This window comes from Bos indicus x Bos taurus, chromosome 10 (genome assembly GCF_003369695.1).
Source record: "Bos indicus x Bos taurus breed Angus x Brahman F1 hybrid chromosome 10, Bos_hybrid_MaternalHap_v2.0, whole genome shotgun sequence".
NCBI lineage: Eukaryota > Metazoa > Chordata > Mammalia > Artiodactyla > Bovidae > Bos > Bos indicus x Bos taurus.
In genome coordinates, this window is record NC_040085.1 from 31,677,889 (window position 1) to 31,701,350 (window position 23,462).

The 23,462-nt window shown below is 44.2% G+C and overlaps 1 protein-coding gene across 2 annotated transcripts in view; it reads left to right on the forward strand.

Annotated features, from left to right (window-relative positions):
- CAPN3 (calpain 3) overlaps positions 1 to 23,462 on the forward strand; it is a 56,151-nt gene that overhangs the window by 15,382 nt on the left and 17,307 nt on the right. For both annotated transcript variants that reach the window (XM_027553641.1, XM_027553640.1), the window contains exons 2-8: positions 14,264 to 14,333; positions 16,038 to 16,156; positions 17,606 to 17,739; positions 18,440 to 18,608; positions 19,400 to 19,546; positions 21,489 to 21,572; positions 22,506 to 22,591. In XM_027553641.1, coding sequence (XP_027409442.1) covers positions 14,264 to 14,333; positions 16,038 to 16,156; positions 17,606 to 17,739; positions 18,440 to 18,608; positions 19,400 to 19,546; positions 21,489 to 21,572; positions 22,506 to 22,591 — 809 coding nt within the window. The remainder of the gene's footprint in view (positions 1 to 14,263; positions 14,334 to 16,037; positions 16,157 to 17,605; positions 17,740 to 18,439; positions 18,609 to 19,399; positions 19,547 to 21,488; positions 21,573 to 22,505; positions 22,592 to 23,462) is intronic.

The window sequence follows — 23,462 nt, forward strand, 5'->3', positions numbered from 1 at the left end:
TTATAATTTGTTGTTTTTGAGTTACTAATTTTTTTGAGGATTTGATTGTATTTTCATAAGAGATATTGGTCTGTAGTTTTACTTTGCAACGTCATTTTCTGATTTGAGTATTAGGGTAATATTGGCCTCATAGAATGAGTTATGAAGTGTTCTCTCTGCTTCTATTTTTCTGCGGGGTATTGTAGAGAATTGGTATCATTTCTTCCTTGAATGTTTGATAGAATTCACCAAGAAAATTATCTGGATCTGGTGCTTTCTTTTTTGGAGGGTCATTAATCATTGAACAAAACTTTTTAACAGGTATAGCCATATTCAGATAATCTATTTGTCCTTGCACATGTTTTGATAGTTTGTGTCTTCCATGAAATTAGTATGTTTTATCTAAGTTACCAGTTCCTGTGGTCATAGAGTTATCTGTAGTATTCCTTTATTATCCTTTTAATGTCCATGGGATTAGTAGTAGTGATCTGTTCATTTTTGATATTGGTAATTTGTGTCTTCCCTTTTTTTCCCTTGGTTAGCACGGCTAGAGGTTTATTAATATTATTGACTTTTTCAAGAACCAGTTTTTGGCTTTATTCTTTCTATTGTTTTGCTATTTTCCGTTTCATTGATTCTGCTCCTATTCTTTTTTTCTATTTGCTTTGCACTTAAATTTTTTTCTTTCTCTAGTGTCCTAAGGTAGAATATTGGTATTGATATCAGATCTTTTTTCTTTTCTAATATATACATTTAATATTGTAGATTTCCCTCTGAGCCCTGGTTTCACTGCATTCCACAAATTTTGATGTTATATTTTTATTTAGTTCAAAATAATTTGTAACTTCTCCTGGAACTTCTTCTTTAACTTGTGTGTTATTTAGAATTGTGTCATTTAATTTCCAAATAATTTGGGGTTTTTCAGTTATTTCATTATTGCTTTCTATTTTCATTCCACTGTCATCTGAAAACATACTTTGTATGTTTTATATTCTTTGAAATTTGTCAAAGTGTGTTTTATAGCCCAGAGTGTGGTCTTAGTGACTCTTCCATGTGATATTGAGAGCAGAAATGTGTATTCACCTTGCGACCCCATAGACTGTAGCCCTCCAGGCTCCCCTATCCATGGAATTCTCCAGCAGGAATACTGGAGTGGGTAGCTATTCTCTTCTCTAGGATATCTTCCTGACACAGGATTGAGCCTGGGTCTCCTGTATGGCAGGCTGGCTCTTTACCATCTGAGCCACTGGGAAGTCCATATATGCAGTCTGCTGCTGCTGCTGCTGCTGCTGCTAAGTCACTTCAGTCATGTCCAACTCTGTGCGACCCCATAGACAGCAGCCCACCAGGCTCCCCCATCCCTGGGATTCTCCAGGCAAGAGTACTGGAGTGGGTTGCCATTGCCTTCTCCGATATATGCAGTCTCAGTTCAGTTCAGTCGCTCAGTCGTGTCCAGCTCTTTGCGACCCCATGAATCGCAGCATGCCAGGCCTCCCTGTCCATCACCAACTCCTGGAGCTCACTCAAACTCACGTCCATCGAGTTGGTGATGCCATCCAGCCATCTCATCCTCTGTCATCCCCTTCTCCTGCCCCGAATCCCTCCCAGCATCAGAGTCTTTTCCAATGAGTAAACTCTTCGCATGAGGTGGCCAAAGTACTGGAGCTTCAGCTTCAGCATCATTCCCTCCAAAGAACACCCAGGGCTGATCTCCTTCAGAATGGACTGGTTGGGTCTCCTTGCAGTCCAAAGGACTCTCAGGAGTCTTCTCCAACACCACAGTTCAAAAGCATCAATTCTTTGGCACTCAGCTTTCTTCACAGTCCAACTCTCACATCCATACATGACCACTGGAAAAACCATAGCCTTGACTAGATGAACATTTGTTGGCAAAGTAATGTCTTTGCTTTTGAATATGCTATCTAGGTTGGTCATAACTTTTCTTCCAAGGAGTAAGGGTCTTTTAATTTTATGGCTGCAGTCACCATCTGCAGTGATTTTGGAGCCCCCCAAAATAAAATCTGACACTGTTTCCACTGTTTCCCCATCTATTTCCCATGAAATGATGGGACCAGATGCCATGGTCTTTGTTTTCTGAATGTTGAGCTTTAAGCCAACTTTTTCACTCTCCTCTTTCACTTTCATCAAGAGGCTTTTTAGTTCCTCTTCACTTTCTGCCAGTACCTTATAATAGAAAGTACCCAATTTCTCCCTTCCTTCCCTCGAGACATTACTAACACGCATTTCACTTACCATATGCTATAAGTACTCAACATGTTTTTGTTTTTATTACTTTAAATAAAGTTATCTTTAGATTAAGAATAAGAAAAATAAAAGCTTTATTTTACCTTCATTTATACCTTCTCTGATGCTTTTCCTTTTTTTATATAGGTCCAGGTTTCTGTTCTAAATAATTTTCCTTCTGCTGGAGGAGCTTCTTTTAACTTTCCTTGAAAGGCAAGTCTTCTGGAAATGAATTCCCTGTGGTTTTATTTGTCTGAAAAGCCTTTATTTCTCCTTCAGTTTTTAAAAAATTCATTTATTTTTGGCTGCATCAGGCGTTAATTGTGGCAGATGGAATCTTTGTTGTGGTGCACAGGTTTCTCTCTAGCTATAGAACACAGGTTTAGTTTCCCGGTGGAATGTGGGATCTTAGTTTCACAGCCAGAGATCAAACCCACATCCGCTCCACTGTAAGGCACATTTTTAACCACTGGACCACCAGGGAAGTCCCTGTCCTTCAGTTTTGAAAGATTAATGTTCTGCATATAGAATGCTAGGTTGATGGGTTTTTGTATCAATTTAAATATTTCAATCCGATCTTTCTTGCTTGCATGGTTTCTGAAGAAAAGTCTGCTATAATTCTTGTCTCTTTTCCTGTAGAGCATTTCCCCCCTCTTGGCTTCTTTCAAGATCTTTTCTTTATCTTTGGTTATCTGCAGTTTGAATATGATATGCCTAAGTGTAGTTATGTTTTATCTTGCCAGCATTTATGTTGCTTGATGTTCCTTGAGCTTCCTGAATCTGTGATTTGGTTATCTGTCATTAATTTTGGAAAGTTCTTGGGCATTATTACTTCTAATATTTCTTCTGCTCTGTTTTTTTTCCCTCCAGTATTCCAATAATGCATGTGTTGCACATTTTGAGTGTCCCACCATTCTTGGATGTTCTGCTCTGTTTGTTGTTGTTATATTCTTCTCTTTGCATGTCACTTTAGGAAATTCCTATTGTCTTATCTTCAATCTCGCTGATTTTTTGTCTTTGTCTTTGTCTAATCTACTGATGGATCCATCAAATATATGTTGTAATATTTTTTATTTCTATCGTTTCCTTTTGATTCTTTCTTGATTTCCATCGCTCTGCTTATATTACCAACCTTTTCTTGAATGCTGTCTATTTCTTCCATTAGCACCTTTTGACACACTGGTCATAATTATTTTAAATCCCCTACTTGGTAATTCCAACATCTATGTCATATCTGAATCTAGTTCTGATGTTTGCTTTACTGCCGGGAGCCGGCATATTGCATATTGAGTGCATATTGCATATTGAGTGCAGCACTTTCCACAACATCATCTTTCAGGATCTGGAATAGCTCAACTGGAATTCTATCACAGCGTGAGGAACTCCGCCCATGACAAAGGTCATGAGGAAGGAGGCTCGGCATATGCAAAGGCGGGTTCGAGCTTCAGGAGTCCCCTTGGAAATTCTCGAGCATATACCCCCAAAACCAGAGTCTGCCTACTTTCTGCTTTGTGCTTTCACCTACACCTCTGACTTTACGGGGGGCTGTCCCCCACTACCTCTCTGAAAAAAGAGTTAGCTTACAGCTCCAGTTAATAATTCCTGGGTGTGACAGTGTTTCAACCTACAAACTCCCTTGGAAGTCCTCTAGCCTGCCTGAATAGGTTTTTCCGGCCACATGTGATTGCTCAGAGCCTCCAAACTGTGAGAGGCATGAGATGTTCTAAACTGTCTAAATACAGATTCCTTTGAGCAGTCAAAAGATTGATTAGAAACTGTATTGGTGAAGGGATTTTCACTTGTTGGGCCAATATTTGCTGCTAAGTCTCCATATCCCTTACCTGCTGTGTCCCTGGCAGTGTATTGATTAATATAATTGGTGTAAGTAGTAGCTTTAATGTTTGTAACCTGGGACCCTTGAGTTAATTCTTTTTCTTGTTATAGCCCACCACACCTTTGCTCTGTAGGAATGCAACTTTATCTAATGCTTTTTGGAGGCTGGCGCCTGACTTTAGAATAATCACCTTTAGAGAAAAAGGCCTCCGGGGCAGAAGATGATGCAAATCACCTAAACTTTTGCATATGATATGTTTGCAGGAAGAAAGCCTGGCTTACTGCATGACTCTACCCCTTCCCCCATTATCCTCTATGCATAACTTAAGGTATAAAAACTACTTTGGAAAATAAAGTGCGGGCCTTGTTCACCAGAATTTGGTCTCCCCATGTCATTCTTTCTTTCACCTTCTAGCTGAACTTTTCCTCTGAGGCAGGGAAGCTCGTCAAGCCTACTAATTTTGCCTGGGCTTCTAAGATCTGACCGGGGAGGCCTTAGTGTCTCCTCTCCTTCGGGAGTACGGGAGGACGCCTGTGGCCTTCGTAGGTGACGTAAATTCCCTGCTTTGGAATTTTATTCAGCCTCTTTTCTTCACTGAATTTCTTCACTGAGCTATCCTTATTTCACCACTCTTTATATCCTTAATAAATGTTTAATTAAGCAGTTGTTTCCTGATCCTCGCCAACGCCGTCCCCGCTTCGAATTCCCTGGATCAGCTGGGGCTGGTCCCTGGCACTTTACCTTTTCAGACTGCTTTTACCTGGCTTTTGACATCTCTTGTAGTTTTTGGCTGAAAGTAGACATTGTTTTGGGTAATAAGAACTGAGATAAATAATCCTTTGGCATGAGGTGAATTTTTTTTTGGTCACACCATAGTGGTGTGCAGAAATTCCCTGGCCAGGGATCAAACCCATCCGCCCCTCCAGCATTGGGAATGCAGTCTTAATCACTGGACCACTAGAAAAGCCCTGGCATGAGGATTTATGTTAGGCCAGCTAGAGGCTGGTTGTGCTATGGTTGTTTCTTATAGCTGCAGATGTCAGAAGCTTCAAATTCCTTTAATATCCTTGGTTTGTTTCCTCTCCTGACTTTGGGCTTTCCTAAGTACTTATCCGAGCTTACATCTTGCAGCTCTTTCAGCTGTAAGTCACTGTTATTTCACTGGAGCCCTGTTGATGTGGTAGTACAGTGGGGGAGGGGAAGTGTTCTATAATCTAATGATTAAAGCTCTGTCTTTTAATGGGCCTGTCTCTCTGGGCTGTGGCCTTCACATGTTTTTCCACTGGTATAGCTTTTTGCCCTTCTTTGGTGAGAAAGACTAGAGGGAGCTAGAGTGGGAGTAATATACTTCCCCCAACATAGGTAGTGATGCTTTCTAAGGCCCACTTAACTTCACATTCCAGGATGTCTGGCTCTAGGTGAGTGATCACACCATCGTGATTATCTTGGTCGTGAAGATCTTTTTTGTACAGTTCTTCTGTGTATTCTTGCCACCTCTTCTTAATATCTTCTGCTTCTGTTAGGTCCATACCATTTCTATCCTTTATTGAGCCCATCTTTGCATGAAATGTTCCCTTGGTATCTCTAATTTTCTTGAAGAGATCTCTAGTCTCTCGCATTCTGTTGTTTTCCTCTATTTCTTTGCATTGATCGCTGAGGAAGGCTTTCTTATCTCTTTTTGCTATTCTTTGGAGAAGGCAATGGCACCCCACTCCAGTACTCTTGCCTGGAAAATCCCATGGACGGAGGAGCCTGGTAGGCTGCAGTCCATGGGGTGGCTAAGAGCCAGACACGACTGAACGACTTCACTTTCACTTTTCACTTTCATGCATTGGAGAAGGAAATGGCAACCCACTTCAGTGTTCTTGCCTGGAGAATCCCAGGGACGGAGGAGCCTGGTAGGCTGCAGTCCATGGGGTCGCTAAGAGTTGGACACGACTGAGCGACTTCACTTTCACTTTTCACTTTCCTGCATTGGAGAAGGAAATGGCAACCCATTCCAGTGTTCTTGCCTGGAGAATCCCAGGGACGGAGGAGCCTGGTGGGCTGCCGTCTATGGGGTCCCACAGAGTTGGACATGACTGAAGCAACTGAAGCAGCAGCAGCAGCAGCTACATTCACATGCTTATATCTTTCCTTTTCTCCTTTGCTTTTCACGTCTCTTCTTTTCACAGCTATTTGTAAGGCCTCCCCAGACAGCCATTTTGCTTTTTTGCATTTCTTTTCCATGGGGATGGTCTTGATCCCTGTCTCCTGTACAATGTCACGAACCTCTGTCCATAGTTCATCAGGCACTCTGTGTATCAGATCTAGTCCCTTAAATCTATTTCTCACTTCCACTGTATAATCAAGGGATTTGATTTAGGTCATACCTGAATGGTCTGGTGGCAAAGAGTCAGACATGACTGAGCGACTGAACTGAACTGAACTGAACAACATAGGTAAGACGGGAAAAGCCTTTTCCCCTGTAGGAGGATCTTTCTTGAATTTTCACCATAAGAACTTAGTGGAATTTTTGGAGGTAGAAACCATGAAAGTATGGGGGAGGTGGGTTCTTCTAAAGACTGTGGCCTCCAGAAGTTTCTCACTCTGTGCTAGTCCTCACTCAGCTTCCAGAAATTCATCAAGGTTACTATTTCAGTGTTTCTCCCAGTTGGTGGCTTAGGCAGCTGCTGCCCCAGATAAACAGATCTTGGCTATAACTCTCTGGTTTCACTTGCATCTTTATTTCAGTGTAGTGGGTTGACCTCTAACCTCAATTCTCTGATGGGTCCAAGCAAAGTCACTGGTTTTCAGGTGTTTGGCTTTTTCTTGTGGTAAGGAAGGGAGTGATGACTTCCAAGCCCTTTGCATGTTGGAGCTGAAACCAGAAGTCCCCTACCTACATCTATATTAGCCCACCCTTTTAAATGCGTGTTTTTATTTATCTTATAATGCACATTATATGTTAGGATAATACACTCAGATAATTTAAAACTAATAAAAATGCTTTTGTAGAGTTGTGTGTTCAGAACATTTCAATGATGGAAAGAAGGTGAAAGTGTTAGTTGCTCAGTTGTGTCTGACTCTTTGCAACCCCATGGACTGTAGCCCGCCAGGCTCTTTTGTCCATAGGATTCTCCAGGCAAGAATACTGGAGTGAGTAGCCATGCCCTTCTCGAGGGGATCTTCCCTACCCAGGGATCCAACCTGGGTCTCCTGCATTGCAAGCAGATTCTTTACCATCCGAGCCACCAGGAAAATGCTCTTATGATGGAGGTATACAATAAAAAAAATGTTTGGAGACACTGTGCAAACCACAGCACTCAAAAATGGAGGAAATGGTTACCTGATGCTAATTGCTGTGGCTCCATCACTAACAGATCCAGTCTCATGCCAAATTATAGCCAAAGGAGTGACCAGAAGCCTTAGGTCCCCAAGCTAAAGTGACAGAGCCAGCATGATTTACCCTTTGTTTATATTAACCCACAAAAACAGGTCTCAGACACTCCAGAAAAGTGGGCAGTGAGGAAGGTATCTAGGCAAATCTAGCTATTCTATGAATTAATCCTCAACAAGCTTGCTAACTGACCCTCACCAAACAGACATCTCTCATGAGGACACACAATTGAGGGTCTCTAGGCTGGGGGTTTCCCAGAGGGCAGGCAGGGATGATTTCCTCTTTTTATCATATCCTTCAATCCCCCAGCCCTGTACATACTCAGAAGTCCAATTAGTGTCTGTTGAGTTTAGCTGAGGTAGTATTGAAGGTAAATGTAGCATATTGGGGAATCTCTACCATTGCAAAAAATGTAACTCCATTCAAATACCTGGACTTGTAAGCAGACGGGAGAGAAAGCAGTGCAGCTGCTGCTGCCTTTCCAAGTTGTCAGCCCTGGAATTGGTGGCAGATGGGGGGACGAGGCTTCTGAACCTGTAGACCCAAGGAGAGAAAGCTACCCCTGTGACAGCTAAAAAATGTAGCCAAAATTCCATTATTTGAGTCAGTCTATAATATGTTCTCTTATAAGAGGGGCAGGACACTCAGTAGTCAAGCATCTCAGTTGGCAAGTAACAGAGGCCCAACTCAAACTAACTTAAACCAAAAAACGTTCTATAACTGAATTTTCAAAGGTGATGGTTGGGTTTAGAGGAATCCAGGCCTCAAACCACGTCAAGCACACTTCCTAACATTATCTGTCTGTCTATTTATCACCTCTGCCCTCTCCACCCACTCCTCCATCTGCTTCTTCTGAGCTGTCTTTACTCTCAAGTAGGTTACCTTCACAAAGGGGCAGAAATGGCCACAAGCAGCTTCAGGCTGACATTCTCCAGCTTAGTAACTCCTGGAGGAGAATGTATTTCTTTCTCAATAGTTACAACAAAAGACTTGGCCCATATCTCTTGGCCTAGATTTGGTCATCTGCCCATTCCTGAACTAATCGCCTTCACTCTAGTTGCCCCAACAGCCGTGTGGAGCTGGGTGAAGGGGGAAGCCCACTGGAACGAGTGCTGACAGTAGGGTTGCTCTCCAGCTGAAAACTGAGGTATAATTTCAGGAGAGGGGGAATGTATTGCAAGGATGCAAAATACTGGGGAGACAAAAATAACATGTTAACTATACCTTAATTGCTTTGCTTTTTAAGAGTCTTATTTGAAATAATGAGAGTTTTATATTTTATTAGGGGAAAACGGTTTTTAAAGACCGTATTCTGGTAGTTGATATTCTCTTTACTAAATTTTTCCTGCTTCTAGTTTTTATGTTTTGTTTTAGTGCAGGGAGATAGAAAATTTTGTTAGACAAAAATGAATCATGAGTTATACTTAAATATCCAACTCAACTTTAACATTGCTGGGTTTTTACTTAAGTTATTCACTTTTATAATTTTACATATTTTCTTTTTTAATGAAATCTCTTTTTGAAGTTTACTTCTTTTTGGCCGTGCTGGGTCTTTGTTGCTATGTGGGCTTTTCTCTAGTTGAGGCAAGCAGGGGCCACTCTCTCGTAGTGCGCGGGCTTCTCACTGCAGCGGCTTCTCTTGTGGTGGAACACTGGATCCAGAGCGAGGGTTCAATAGTTGTGTTTCAAGGACTTAGTTACTCTGAGAGCATGTGGGATCTTCCCAGACCAGGGTTCAAACCCCTATCTCCTGCATTGGCAAGTGTATTCTTTACCACTGAGTCAGTAGGGAGGCCCCCTACATATTCTCTTTTACACTAAAAATATCCTAATTCCTAATGACATTAATGTACATTATTTACTTTATCCTACATGTGAAAGTTTTGAAGTAGTAACAATATTATTTTTATTTATTATGGTTCACATTTCATTATGGTTTGGGGGTTGACCTTAGGATGTAAGGTTTAGCCTTTGACTGTATGGATCCCAAAAAACTGTGGAACATTCTTAAAGACATGAGAATACCAGAACACCTTACCTGCCTCCCGAGAAATCTGTGTGCAGGTCAAAAAGCAACCGTTAGAACTGGACATGGAACAATGGACTGTTTCCAAATTGGAAAAGGAGTACGTCAAGGCCATATATTTTCACCCTGCTTATTTAACTTATATACAAAGTTTATCATACGAAATGCCAGGCTGGATGAAACACAAGCTGGAATCAAGATTGCTGGCAGAAATATCAATAACCTCAGATATACAGATGACAACACCATTATGGCAGAAGGCAAAAGGGAACTAAAGAGCAATTTGATGAAGGTGAAGGAGAAGAGTGAAAAAGCTGGCTTAAAACTCAGGATTCAAAAACCTAAGATCATAGCATCTGGTCCCATCACTTTATGGCAAATAGATGGGGAAACAATGGAAACAGTGACAGACTTTATTTTCTTGGGCTCCAGAATCACTGCAGATGGTGACTGCAGCCATACAATTAAGAGATGCTTGCTTCTTGGAAGAAAAGCTATGACCAACCTAGACAGCATATTAAAAAGCAGAGATATTACCTTGCCAGCAAAGGTCCATCTAGTCAAAGCTATAGTTTTTCCAGTAGTCATGTATGGATGTGAGAGTTGGACTATAAAGAAAGCTGAGTGCCAAAGAATTGATGCTTTTGAACTGTGGTGTTGGAGAAGACTCTTGAGAGTCCCTTGGACTGCAAGGAGATCCAACCAGTCCATCCTAAAGGAAATCAGTCCTGAATATTCATTGGAAGGACTGATGTTGAAGCTGAAACTCCAATACTTTGGCCACCTGATGCGAAGAACTGACTCACTGAAGACACCCTGATGCTGGGAAAGATTGAAGGCAGGAGGAGGGGATGACAGAGGATGAGATGGTTGGATGGCATCATGGACTCAATGGACATGAGTTTCAGCAAGCTCTGGGAGTTGGTGACAGACAGGGAAGCCTGGTGTGCTGCAGTCCATGGGATAGCAAAGTTCAGTTCAGTTCAATCTCTCAGTTGTGTCCAACTCTTGGCGACCCCATGGACTGCAGCATGCCAGGCCTCCCTGTCCATCACCGGCTCCCGGAGTTTACTCAAACTCATGTCCATTGAGTCAGTGATGCCATCCAACCATCTCATCCTCTGTCGTCCCCTTCTCCTCCTGCCCTCAATCTTTCCCAGCATCAGGGTCTTTTCACATGAGTCAGCGCTTTGCATCAGGTGGCCAGAGTATTGGAGTTTCAGCTTCAACATCAGTCCTTTCAGTGAACACCTAAGACTGATCTCCTTTAGGATGGACTGGTTGGATCTCCTTGCAATGTAAGGAATTCTCAAGAGTCTTCTCCAAAACCACCATTCAAAAGCATCAGTTCTTCAGCCCTCAGCTTTCTTTATAGTCCAACTCTCACATCCATACATGACTAGTGGAAAAAACATAGCTTTGACTAGACAGACTTTGTCAGCAAAGTAATTTCTCTGCTTTTTAATTTGCTGTCTAGGTTGGTCATAGCTTTTCTTCCAAGGAGCAAGTATCTTTAATTTCATGGCTGCAGTCACCATCTGTAGTGATTTTGGAGCCAAAAAAAAGAAAGTCTGTCACTGTTTCCATTGTTTCCCCATCTATTTGCTATGAAATGATGGGACCAGATGCCATGATCTTAGTTTTCTGAATGTTGAGTTTTAAGCCAACTTTTTCACTCTCTTTCACTTTCACCAAGAGGCTCTTTAGTTCTTTGCATTCTGCCACAAGGGTGGTGTCATCTGCATATCTGAGGTTATTGATATTTCTCCCAGCAATCTTGATTCCAGCTTGTGCTTCATCCAACCTAGCATTTCTCATGATGTACCCTGCATATAAGTTAAATAAACATGGTGACAATATACAGCCTTGATGTACTCCTTTCCCAATTTGGAACTCCTTATTGCCAAATTCAGACTTGAATTGAAAAAAGTAGGGAAAACCACTATACCATTTAGGCATGACCTAAATCAAATCCCTTATGATTATACAGTGGAAATGAGAAACAGATTCAAGAGATTAGATCTGATAGACAGAGTGCCTGAAGAACTATGGATGGAGGTTTGTGACATTGTACAGGAGGCAGGGATCAAGACCATCCCCAAGAAAAAGAAATGCAAAAAGGCACAATGGTTGTCTGAGGAGGCCTTACAACAGCTGCAAAAAGAAGAGAAGCAAAAGGCAAACGAGAAAAGGAAAGATATGCCCATTTGAATGCAGAGTTCAAAGAATATCGAGAGAGAAAAAGCCTTCCTCAGTGATCAATGCAAAGGAATAGAGGAAAACAATAGAATGGGAAAGACTAGACATCTGTTCAAGAAAATTAGAGATAAGGAAACATTTCATGCAAATATCGGCACAATAAAGGACAAAAATGGTATGGACCTAACAGAAGCAGAAGATACTAAGAAGAGGTGGCAAGAATACACAGAAGATACAAAAAAGATCATCACGACCCAGATAATCACGATGGTACGATCACTCACCTAGAGCCAGACATCCTGGAATGTGAAGTCAAGTGGGCCTTAGGAAGCATCACTATGAACAAAGCTAGTGGAGGTGATGGAATTCCAGTTGAGCTATTTCAAATCCTAAAAGATGATGCTGTGAAAGTGCTGTACTCAATATGCCAGCAAATTTGGAAAACTCAGCAATGGCCACAGGACTGGAAAAGGTCAATTTTCATTCCAATCCCAAAGAAAGGTAATGCCAAAGAATGCTTAAACTACTGCACAATTGCACTCATCTCACACGCTTGCCTGGAAAATCCATGGATGGAGGAGCCTGGTACGCTGCAGTTCATGGGGTCGCTAAGAGTCGGACACGACTGAACGACTTCACTTTCACTTTTTACTTTCATGCATTGGAGAAGGAAATGGCAACCCACTCCAGTGTTCTTGCCTGGAGAATCCCAGGGACGGGGAAGCCTGGTGGGCTGCCGTCTATGGGGTCGCACAGAGTCGGACATGACTGAAGCGACTTAGCAGCAGCAGCAGCAGCAGCACACGCTAGTAAAGTAATGCTCAAAATTCTCCAAGCTGGGCTTAAACAGTACCTGAACCGTGAACTTCCAAATGTTCAAGCTGGATTTAGAAAAGGCAGAGGAACCAGAGATCAAATTGTCAACATCTGTCGGATCATCGAAAAAGCAAGAGAATTCCAGAAAAACATCTACTTCTGCATTATTGACTATGCCAAAGCCTTTGACTGTGTGGATCACAAAAAACTGTGGAAAATTATTAAAGAGACAGGGTCGCAAAGAGTTGGACACAACTGAGCGACTAAACTGAACTGAACTTAGGATATGTCCCAAAAGGAATAAACAGCCAACATTTTACATTGCAAGTGACTTGTAAGAATTCATTTTATGTATGTGATCATGCCATCAATTTGATAAGCAGTTAGGTTCCTTTTCTTCAATCTGCTTTCAGCTTTTACAGATTGCTTTTTTCCCCACTAAAATTAGTATACCAGTTTATTACTCTTTTCAGTATTAACCATTTTGTCTGGTGTGTAGTAGTATCACATTGTAGTGTTAATTTGAACTTCCCTTATGATTAGTGATGTTGAGCATTTTCCCATGCACTTTTTGCCATTTGTATGAGGCTCCTATGGCTGCTATAATATATTACCATAAACTTGGTAGCTTAAAATAAGAATTTTATTCTTTCACAGTTACAGATTGCTTTTTAAAATTGCATTTTCTTCAATTTGGTTTTTAATTCTATAAAATGTACATAGTTCCTAAGTCAAAATTCTTTTAAAACAGATATATTCAGAATTTTACTTCCATCCCTATATTCACCACTTAATCCTTTCCTCCCCTATAGATAACCTTTTAAAAAATTATTATTTGGGGTTTATGCTTCCATTGATAAGAGCTTCAAGGGGGTGGTGTGTGTGGTGTGATCTATGCACGACTTTCCATCTAGTAGGTGAGACAGATCCTTGAGCTCAGGGAGATTCACTCACTGAGCTCACTCACCCGGGTTGTTGTATTGGGGAAGACAGAAAAACAGAGAGGGCTATATCACCAAGATAGCAAGGCTTCTTGAAGCCGTGAAGGACAAAGTTAAAACCAAAACACAGAATCTATAATTATTTCTGAAGTTAAAATACAAAGCATGACACATCCGAACAAACACAAGAGCACCCTCTGTTGGCCTCTGTTGGGATGCATAGAACCGGCAGTGCCTGGATTTGAAAACTGCTGAGACCAGGGTGTCATGTTGGGTTAGCTTTATTAAAGAAATACACCTGCCAACAGACTGGGAGGCCTTCGAGGCCCATGTCAAATTTATTCTTGGCTCTCCCCAGCTTTCAAGTCCTGTGGCCCTTGGGACACATGCTGATAGGAAGTATCTATGTTACCACATCCAAGGGAAAAAGATCCTTACTTTCCCTCCTGCACCTCTTTTCCTGGCTTAGAAAAAAAACAAGAGCCGTGTTTTCTACCGTCCCTTGGTCAAAGCTGTGGAAGTAATGACACTGCCCTAACTCTCAAGGTGCTTCCTTACTCAGACAATGTATCACTGTGAGGGATCAGTGTGGAACAATGAGAAAAGGAGTCATGCATCTGGCTTCTCCTCCCTGCTAGCTGTGTGTCCTTGGGCAAATTCTTAACCTCTCTGAGTCTTGGTGTTCTCATCTGAAAAATAAGAACGGTAGTATCCAATTCATGGGCGTTTCTGAGGTTTAAATGAGTGGTGTGTGTAAAACTCCTGATATGTGATGCCAGTACTGCATATGAACCTCAGTAAATAATAGCTACTACTACTATTATTATTTCCTTTTTGCTTCACAGGAAATTTGTGAGAATCCCCGATTTATCGTTGGTGGAGCCAATAGAACTGACATCTGCCAAGGAGATCTAGGTAGGAAAGTTTCTCTGGTCCTATTTAGCCAAACAATCAAAGGGGTGATTAAGGGGTGTGATCCTTTTATAGTAAGTAAAGGGACACGAATCTGGTTTTACTTGTAATGAATTTGGGGGAAGTAGTTTTGATAACATTATTTAAACTCATTCAGCTCTGTGTTGGTGATTGCTTCATTTAATTTCTGTCCCTCCCACCTTTCTCATCAGTTGTTTGCCTTGTGTCACAACAGGAGGTCGCCTCCTCTCCAGAGTCTCCAGGACACTCACACACCCCACTCAGCAAGACAAAAGCCCTGTTTCTAGCAGGACCCACCTTCCTTGAAGGGCTTCCCTTGTGACTCAGTGGTTAAGAGTTTGCCTGCCAGTGCAGGAGATGGGAGTTTGATCCCTGGGTCAGGAAGAGTCCCTGGAGAAGGAAATGGCTACCCACTCCAGCGTTCTTGCCTGGTAAAATCCCATGGACAGAGGAGCCTGGCAGGCTAAGTCCATGGGGTCACGAGGAGTCAGACATGACTTAGAGACTAAACAACAACCTTCCTTAGAAGGCAGCTCTGAAATTGTGTGCCATGCATGTCCCTTTGGCATGCAGAATCGATATGCTCACAAAAACTGCTTTCATAACTCGAACTCTTGTTTAAACTGCCCTAGAATAGCTCCGTATTAAAGAAGCTTTTCAACAAAGACAACACGTGCCATGTGGATAAGCATCCAATTTTCTGTCTGGTTAATTAGCTTGGCTGCTTCCTCTGTCTCAGCCTCTTATTTGGAAGGTATTGTCTTTACTGCAAACTGGAGAAAAGTTCTGTGAAGTAAAGTTGGAGGAAACAAACATCAACAGACACAATTTAGAACTTGAGGGAAAAGGGGCATTCAAGGCCAAATGAAAGGAATTTAGCTAATTTGGTCCCGGAAGGAAAGGCTGAAGAGGTTTTGAATATCTGACTTCCTGCACTTGAAGGAAGGCTGCCTGCAGAGCCCTGGCCAGCTAATAACCTGGGCCTTCCAACCGACACACTGTTTCAGAGGAGAGGCTGGCTGCTTGGGAGGTGGGGAGTGGGGAGGTGGTAGTGGTGGTGGGAGGAGGCCTGTGGAGGCTCTCAGCCTCCCCTCTGCAGTCTCAAAGATGCCGTGACATCCCACACGGCACAGCAAAGGCCTTGCATAACCTAGCCTGTGTTCTGTTAGTGTTCCTGGCCTGCCACTTGGGCATTCACACACATACACGCACACACAAACAGGGCAAAGTGCCACCTCCAAATACTAACCAGCTTTCCTTACAGTACTAATGGGCTGGTCTGATGGATCTCAGATGCTCAGATTCTGCAGTCACATTGCAAAGGTGCAGGGCAGGCAGCTTTCCTACAGGTGTTAGAAAGAATGACCCAATTATGACTCCCACTGCTCAGTTTCCACTGAGGTCCAGATGGAGGTCTGAGCTTATACTGCAGACAGAAGAACTGCCTATAGCCTTCAGGAAAGCAGTCACGAGGGAGTAAGTTACCTTGTTAATCGCATGGTCCAGGGACTGCAGTCACACTCCTTTCCTTGGCTGACATGTCCGTAAGGTCAGATCTGGAAGCAGGACAGTGAGAGCCCAGTGTACGCCCTTCTCCAGAAAGCAGAGCAGCTAATGAGGATGGGGTCTCCTTCCTCCCTGGAGGTGTGGGCCCTCCTGTGACCTGTGCCACGTATTTGCCTGCAGGGGACTGCTGGTTTCTTGCAGCCATCGCTTGCCTGACCTTGAACAAGCGTCTGCTTTTCCGGGTCATACCCCATGATCAGAGTTTCACCGAAAACTACGCGGGGATTTTTCACTTCCAGGTGAGGTCAAGGGACTGTAGTTAAGAGGACCAGCGGGCTGTCCACCTACCGCTGGTCTCCCAGGCTTGACTTCCCCGTGGCTCCAGGAAAGATTCCCACCCACCCAGCCAGCTATGGCTGTGGGCAGTGACCCTCTTCAGGCCTCAAGCCTGTGAGGAAGTAGTTGTTTATTTCTTCCTACCCTCAAACCCCTACACCTTCCGTTAGGCCCCAGAAAGGTTAGAAGATATCCTGTTTGCTGGCCTGTTGGTCTATTTTTACCTTTCCAGCTGTCAGGCTTCTGTGTGATAACCAGAAGTCCTTCTCAAGTAAATCCCTAAGACACTAGCACTGGGAATCCAGAGGGCCCTTTAGGCTGCAAAAGAAATGCCAACACAGGTCTATACCCACACTATCATTTACCCCTTCCGGGCTCTGGAAGAAAAGTCTGGTTAATCTGGGGACCAGGCTTCTGGCTTGGCCCAGCAATGAGTCTTTTGGTTTCAGAATAAGTTCAGACACTGGAAACTTTCTGGATCCAAATTGTCCTAGCAAAGAGCCAAACCCCATGCTGTCCCAGAACTGAAATGAGCTTTGTATGTGGGCACTTGTATCTACGGGTGTTCTGAGGCTTCTGAACAGCCCTGAAGGCTCCCAGTGTCCTGGACTGACCCAGATCATCAGTTGATCTTGTATCCCAGGATGGAAGGCCTCAGAAAGTGTCTTCTCTGAAGGTTTAGGATCAGACTCCTGCTGCCATTCCAATGCAGACAGGGCAGCAGGGTCCCAAGTTTTGTTTTTCCCCTATGCCATTGAGCTGCTCACTCCCCTTGGGTATTTAAAAGATCTGAAACCAAAAGGATCATAAACACAAAGACCACACGGATTTTTGCCTTCTTGTTCATAGGACAGTAAATGTCATTAGAAGGAAATTAAACTACTTTTGGCTTTCTTGGGTTAAAACCGATTTGTTCAAGAAAGATCATCTAGAATTGGGATTACTGGACAGTGTTCCTGGTTTAACCAGAGTATATTCTGGGTCACCTTCCATTTCCATGTCAATCCTTCTTCTTCAACAACCATTCCTACCTTATTTGTCATCAAGAAGTACATAAATTATACGTCACCTTCTCCTAGACCAGTGCTTCTCAGCCCTGACTGCATATGAGGATCAGCTGAGATAACAAATGATACTGATACCTAGGCCCTCCCAGACCTACAGAGCAGAAGGAAAATCTCAAGCCCTCAGATACACATGGAGGACCTACCATCCCCTGTACTGTGCTGGACTGTGTGGGAGAGACATAATGCTTTGTAACATACTTGCTGCCCTCAAAGAGCTCACAGTCCACTTAAAGACAGATTCACCTTCTCTGAACCCAGAATAGTGTGAACAAAAGGAATGTGGGGTAGGGACACATTTCCCACTGGTAATCTGAGGATGGCACTGTGCTTGATGCTTCTGTGCAGTTCTGGCGCTATGGAGACTGGGTGGACGTGGTTATTGATGACTGCCTGCCAACTTACAACAATCAACTGGTTTTCACCAAATCCAACCATCGCAATGAGTTCTGGAGTGCTCTGCTGGAGAAGGCTTATGCTAAGTAAGAGGGGGATAGGAAATCTTTAGTTTCCATAGTGAGCTCTTTAATCCTCCCTTCTTGGTGGCACTACAGATCCTGGATCCCAGCATTATTTCTCTGGAACTCAAATCCCAGAGCCTTAGTAGGCTCAACCTCCTGAGCTCACTATATATACACATATGTATGTATGTATGTATGTATATATATATATATATATATATAAAACTTTTTATTTTGTATTGGGGTACAGCTGATTAACCATGTTGTGATAGTTTCAGGTGAACAGTGAAGGGACTTGGCCATATGTATACATGTATCCATTTCCCCCCAAACTCCCCTCCCATCCAGGCTGCCATATAACACTGGAGCTCAGAATAAGTGAAGAAAAGCTATGTTGCCTCTCAGAAGCTCCACTCCAGCTACTAATGGCTTTAATGGAGCCCTACTTCAGATTTTGAGTATCAGGAAGTGGGAATAGAAGGTTCCAGCCCCAGTGTTTCTCCTCTCTGTGGCCTTAGCTGGTCACACAGCCTCTGGGGCTCAGTTTCTCTATTGTGAAGAAAGGGAATCATAATATCTGTTTAAAAGCTTACAGAGTTGTTGGAGAATTTGGACAAGACAGCATCACAGGACCCAAGAGTAAAGTCCTGGAGCCAGGGGTACCTGGATCATGTTTCCTGGAACCCTGTGACCCCAGACTAGTCTTCATCCTATCTCTAAGGCTCCATGGTTCGTATGAAGCCCTGAAAGGTGGGAACACTACAGAGGCCATGGAGGACTTCACGGGAGGAGTGACAGAGTTTTTTGAAATCAAGGATGCTCCCAGAGACATGTACAAGATCATGAAGAAAGCCATCGAGAGGGGTTCCCTCATGGGCTGCTCCATTGATGTAAGTCTGCAGTATGGGGTGCAGGACAGGGAGCTGCCTGTTACTGGGAAGACTTACCCAGTGAACAGCAGCACAGGGCTTTCCTCTGGGGCGGGGTGAACGTTCTGTTTTAGGAAGCAGAAAAGTAGCTCTCAACTTTGAAAACTGGGAATTTCTCAAGGGAGAAGTTTCTGGAGGTTTTCAATAAAGATGCAAAAATTTAGGTGGAAATAGGCCTCCGGGGCTGGTGTTTCTCAGTTCCAGCATGCCCCTAATAAGCTGGCCACACACTGGGCTATGGACCTGAACCTACCAGTTCCCTAAGAAAGCCTCCCAGTCATTGAGCTTTGATCAGATCTCACATGTGGGACCCAGGCTTTGTGTTGTACTCTGGGAGAAGCTCAGCCTGCAGTCCACCTCTCAGCGAAGTGGTGTGAACTGAGACCAGAGCCAAGGGCAAGGGGATGGCAGACTGGCCAGGAGATACACCCTCCCTGGGGAGTAGTCAATGTATTCTAACAGTCTTGGTTATCTCTGTTGGTGAGGAAGGGGCCCAAGCTGAATTCCTGTTCCTTCCTCTCCTAGTATACCCAGTAGATGGGAAAGCTTGGGAAGATGAAGCACCCATGGACAAACGTTTTCTTTCTGCATCACTGTTCTCCATCTTTTCTCCATTCATGCTCTACTTATCTCTCCTCTGTTTCTTTGTCTGTCCCCTCCCTTCTTTCTCTCTCCTTCCCTTTCTATCACCCTCCTTTGTTACTCTCTCTCCCTCTCCTGGACTGTCCCCTGCCCTCCCTGTTGGGCCTCAGGATGGCACAAACATGACCTATGGAACCTCTCCTTCTGGGCTGAAAATGGGGGAGTTGATTGAGCGGATGGTGAGGAATATGGATAACTCGCGGCTCAGGGACTCAGACCTCATCCCTGAGGGATGCTCAGATGACAGACCAACTCGGGTGTGTACTCCTCCCACCTGCATGGCCCGGGTGTGTTGCGTGGTGTCAGACCTTCCTCAGCAGCCGGCACCGCCCACGTGGGCTCCTCCTGGGGCCTTCCAGGGGTCTGGGTTGGAATCTCTTGCTCGCTCTAAGGCTCCTGAGGCAAGGTGGGGAGACAGCTTTTGGAGGGAATCTCTGGCGGGGGAGGGGAAGGGGTTCCTTCATACTCCATGGTCCAGGCAGTTTCTCTGATAATGAATTAACTGGCATAAATATTTATGAGAGAGATTTCATTTATTTGTAAAGTATTTCTCTCCTTCTAGTTTGTTCATTTATGTATTTGACACTTATTTACTGAGCTCCTACTAGGCACTCTTCTAACAAACAAAGAAAATTCTCTCCCATTTGTGTCGGATTCTAAGGAACAAGCAGTTTCCACACACTCCCCCGGCCCCACCCCCCGAGCTTGTATTCTAGTAGTTTTGGAAGTAATACATGCTATACAGTAAAGCAGAGAAAAAATGAACCTATTTTTTCCCTATCTGAGGATAATAACATTTGGCATATGTCCTACTAGGGTTTTTCTATGCATACACCTAATCTAAATCTTTATTTTAAAAATGCAGTCATACTGTATGTACCTCTTTGCAGCATGCTTCTTTTTCAGTTAGCTTTATATACCTAATGTGTCAACAAGAATCACATTCTTAGTGTGTCTTCTATAACATTTTTCGTGGCTGTACAATAGTCCAACATGCAGATAAATTGTAGTTTTTTTACCCCATAACTTATTATTGGGAATTTAAATATTTTCTTTTTCTGTTTTGGCTGTAGTTTTTAAATGTTACAGCTAACATCCTATTAGATACATCTTTGTGTCCATCCAGGACACTTTCCTTTGGACAGATGGCCAGTAGTGGAATAGCTGGGAATGCATATGTAATGCCACAAGAGTCATTTCAAGTGGTTTCCCTGGTCCAAAACTGAGAGGTTTATGAACCTCCTGCCCCCCTCCCTTTCTGTTCACATGGTCTGGGTCCTCTAAAGACTAAAATCTGGAAGAGTTTGAGATGTCAAAAGCCTTGGCTCCTCATATACCCCTCACTTTGAAAAGGGCTCCAGGCTACCTCTTAAAGCTGTCATATCACCAGGCAGAGTGAAGCCACAGAGATCCATCTAGGGCTCAGTGGGTTTTGGCCATTCTACCCTTCTCCCAAGGATCTCCTGTGGCTGCAAATCTCAGATGGAAGAGACTTCCCTGCTCCCTGAGGCACAGTCATGTCTGAGCAGGACTCTCCTCTAGCTGCCTTGGAATTCTCTGCCTGGGTACAGGAACTTTTAATTTCTTTCTTTTTTTTTAATTTTTTGCCACATGACATGGCACGTGGGATCTTCGTTCCCCCAATCAAGGATCAAACCCGCACCCCCTGCACTGCAGGTATGGAGTCCTAACCACTGGACCACTAAGGAAGTCTACTTTTAATTTCTTGAATATGTTCTAGGGTGGGTGGAGAAGGTGAGGGGATATAAAGATAAAAGGTTAGACCTCCATGTTTCATCTAACCCCCTTTCTCAATCCCTTTCTCTTCCAGGAATAGTCAACCCTGGGTGGGCTCAGGGAAGGGGAGCCTGACCCAAGGCAGCCTCCATCCACCCCCACTTCTTCCTTTGAAAGACCCAAGGGATCCAGAAAGGAGGGCCAGGCACGCTCTCACTCACCTCGTGGCCCCAGCCTCCACATTGTTCTCCAATGGTTAAGGGACCAGCTTGACGGAAACACCTTGTCTGGGCTGCATATTCTTGGCTCTCTTAAAGGGCTAGTGTGGGTCTTCTCATGGCTAGGAGGCACGCTTCCAGAGCATGGAGGAGTCCTTGTCCTCACTGAACCCAGGATGTGAACTAGTGTGAACTTTGTCTCAGGAAACAAGCCCTGACAGGCTGTCCGGTTTTCACTCCACAGATGATTGTTCCAGTTCAGTTTGAGACAAGAATGGCCTGTGGGCTGGTCAAAGGCCATGCCTACTCAGTCACTGGGCTGGAGGAGGTAAGCCTGGCGGGGTATGAAGGGTTAGGACTTGAGGGGCTACTTGGGGGAACCTCCTGAAGTCAGGACTTGGCTTTCTGTGCCCTTTTGCATCTGCAGAATTTGCCTCCAATCAGGTACTCAGGCTGAGTGCCTGGGGTTGGAGGAGACTACTGGGACTTGTAGGTGGATCTTGCCACAAGACAGTGCTCAGTTTATGTTTATTTTTAGTGGTAAAGATAGCAATTGCCCCAACATTTCCAAAGAACAAATAGAAATCACTTTGGTTTTATGAAATTAATTTCATGGGCTCTTGTGTTTCTTGTTTTTCATGGTCAGTAATGATGTTTTGCTCCCACTGGCACATCTGGCCTTAACTGGGTCATGACAGAGACAGGGAGTTTGTCAGGCCCCTTGTGCACAGTTGGGCAGTTGTGCGCTGGTCATAGGGATGGGCAGAGAGAGGCAGTTGTCCACAGCAGCCCATGCTGCAGACAGGAGGAAGGGGCCCCTTTTTCTGATAAATCTACTTAGAGGTGACATTTTCTGTCACTCTTCAGCCAGCAGGGGCATTTTTTTCTATTAATAATTCACGCAGAGACACCTAACTGCCAGCAGAGCCCTACATTATATGCCCTGCCTCCTCCACCCACTCCACCCAAATTTCTAAATAGCCAGATATTCACTGTGAAAATCACTTCTTAGAAGATGGCAAGGTGGTGGCCAAGCCTGACTCCTGTAAGCTCGTGCTAAGGTTCTGCCTTTTCACAACAAACTTGTAATTAGTCTCCTTGACCAATCAGGACAGCTCCCTCTATGGGATCCCTCTCCCAACTCCCACTCCCACCCCAACCCTCAGTGTAAGACAGAAGACTCCCCCAACCCCCACCCCCCGTCCCCCACCCCGGCTTCAGAAAGGGTCCAGAGCAAGAGAGCTTTTCCTCTTTGCCCAAGGCCCTGTACAAGGGTGAGAAAGTGAAGCTGGTGCGGCTGCGGAACCCCTGGGGCCAGGTGGAGTGGAATGGCTCCTGGAGTGACAGGTGGGTGAGGGGACCCCATGAATAGGGGACAACAGGACCTGGGACAAGGTTGGGTTGGGGACCAAGCCATAAGAGTACTACAAACGCTTGGTCTAAAATCACCCTTAAAACCAATGATCCACAGAGGAGAAAAGGGGGTGTGGCTCTAGGGAAGGACTGGGAATAGAAGAGGGGATGGCTCCAGAGAAGGGCTCGTGCTAAGGAACAGAAGGGGTGTAGCTCCAGGGTAGGGCTGGGAGCAGAGCCTTGGAAACCTGGGACCCCAAGAGCTTGCTGATGGCCATTGAGGGGAAAGGAAAGATCCTAGAGAGCATGGGCCATGTCCAGGCAGGAGGGGAGTCAGGATGCAGTGGTCTGACTAGACAAGTAACTTCCTTTCTCATAATTATCTATAAAATGGGGAAAATGTTAGCACCTACCTGGTGGGCTGTTACGAGGAGAAAATGTGATGGTGTTGCAGAAAGCTTAGCCAGTACTAAGATTTCCTCTCCCTCACTGGCCCCAGGAAGAGATGCATAAGTCCTTTGAAAGAATTGTACTACTTATTACTGGGAGCAAGTGACTGGAAGCAGCTAAAACAGCACACAGAGGGAGGAAGCTATTGTGAAGGCTCCAGAACCTTCACAAAGCCTTTATTGTTCCACCCCAATCGCTGGCTCCTGACTGCCTCTCTGCAGGGAGAGTGGGCCCTGGAGCTCCTTTATTCCCAAGGGGGCAGAGCAGGACCCCTTAGCTGAGAAGGACCACAACCAGGCTGTGGGTACCCTCAGCCCCTGTGCTAATTTTAACATACCTCTCATCTCAGGGCACCGTAATTACTGGCTTGTTCGGCCATTCATTCACTTAGCAAGTATGTGTTGAGCACTTACTG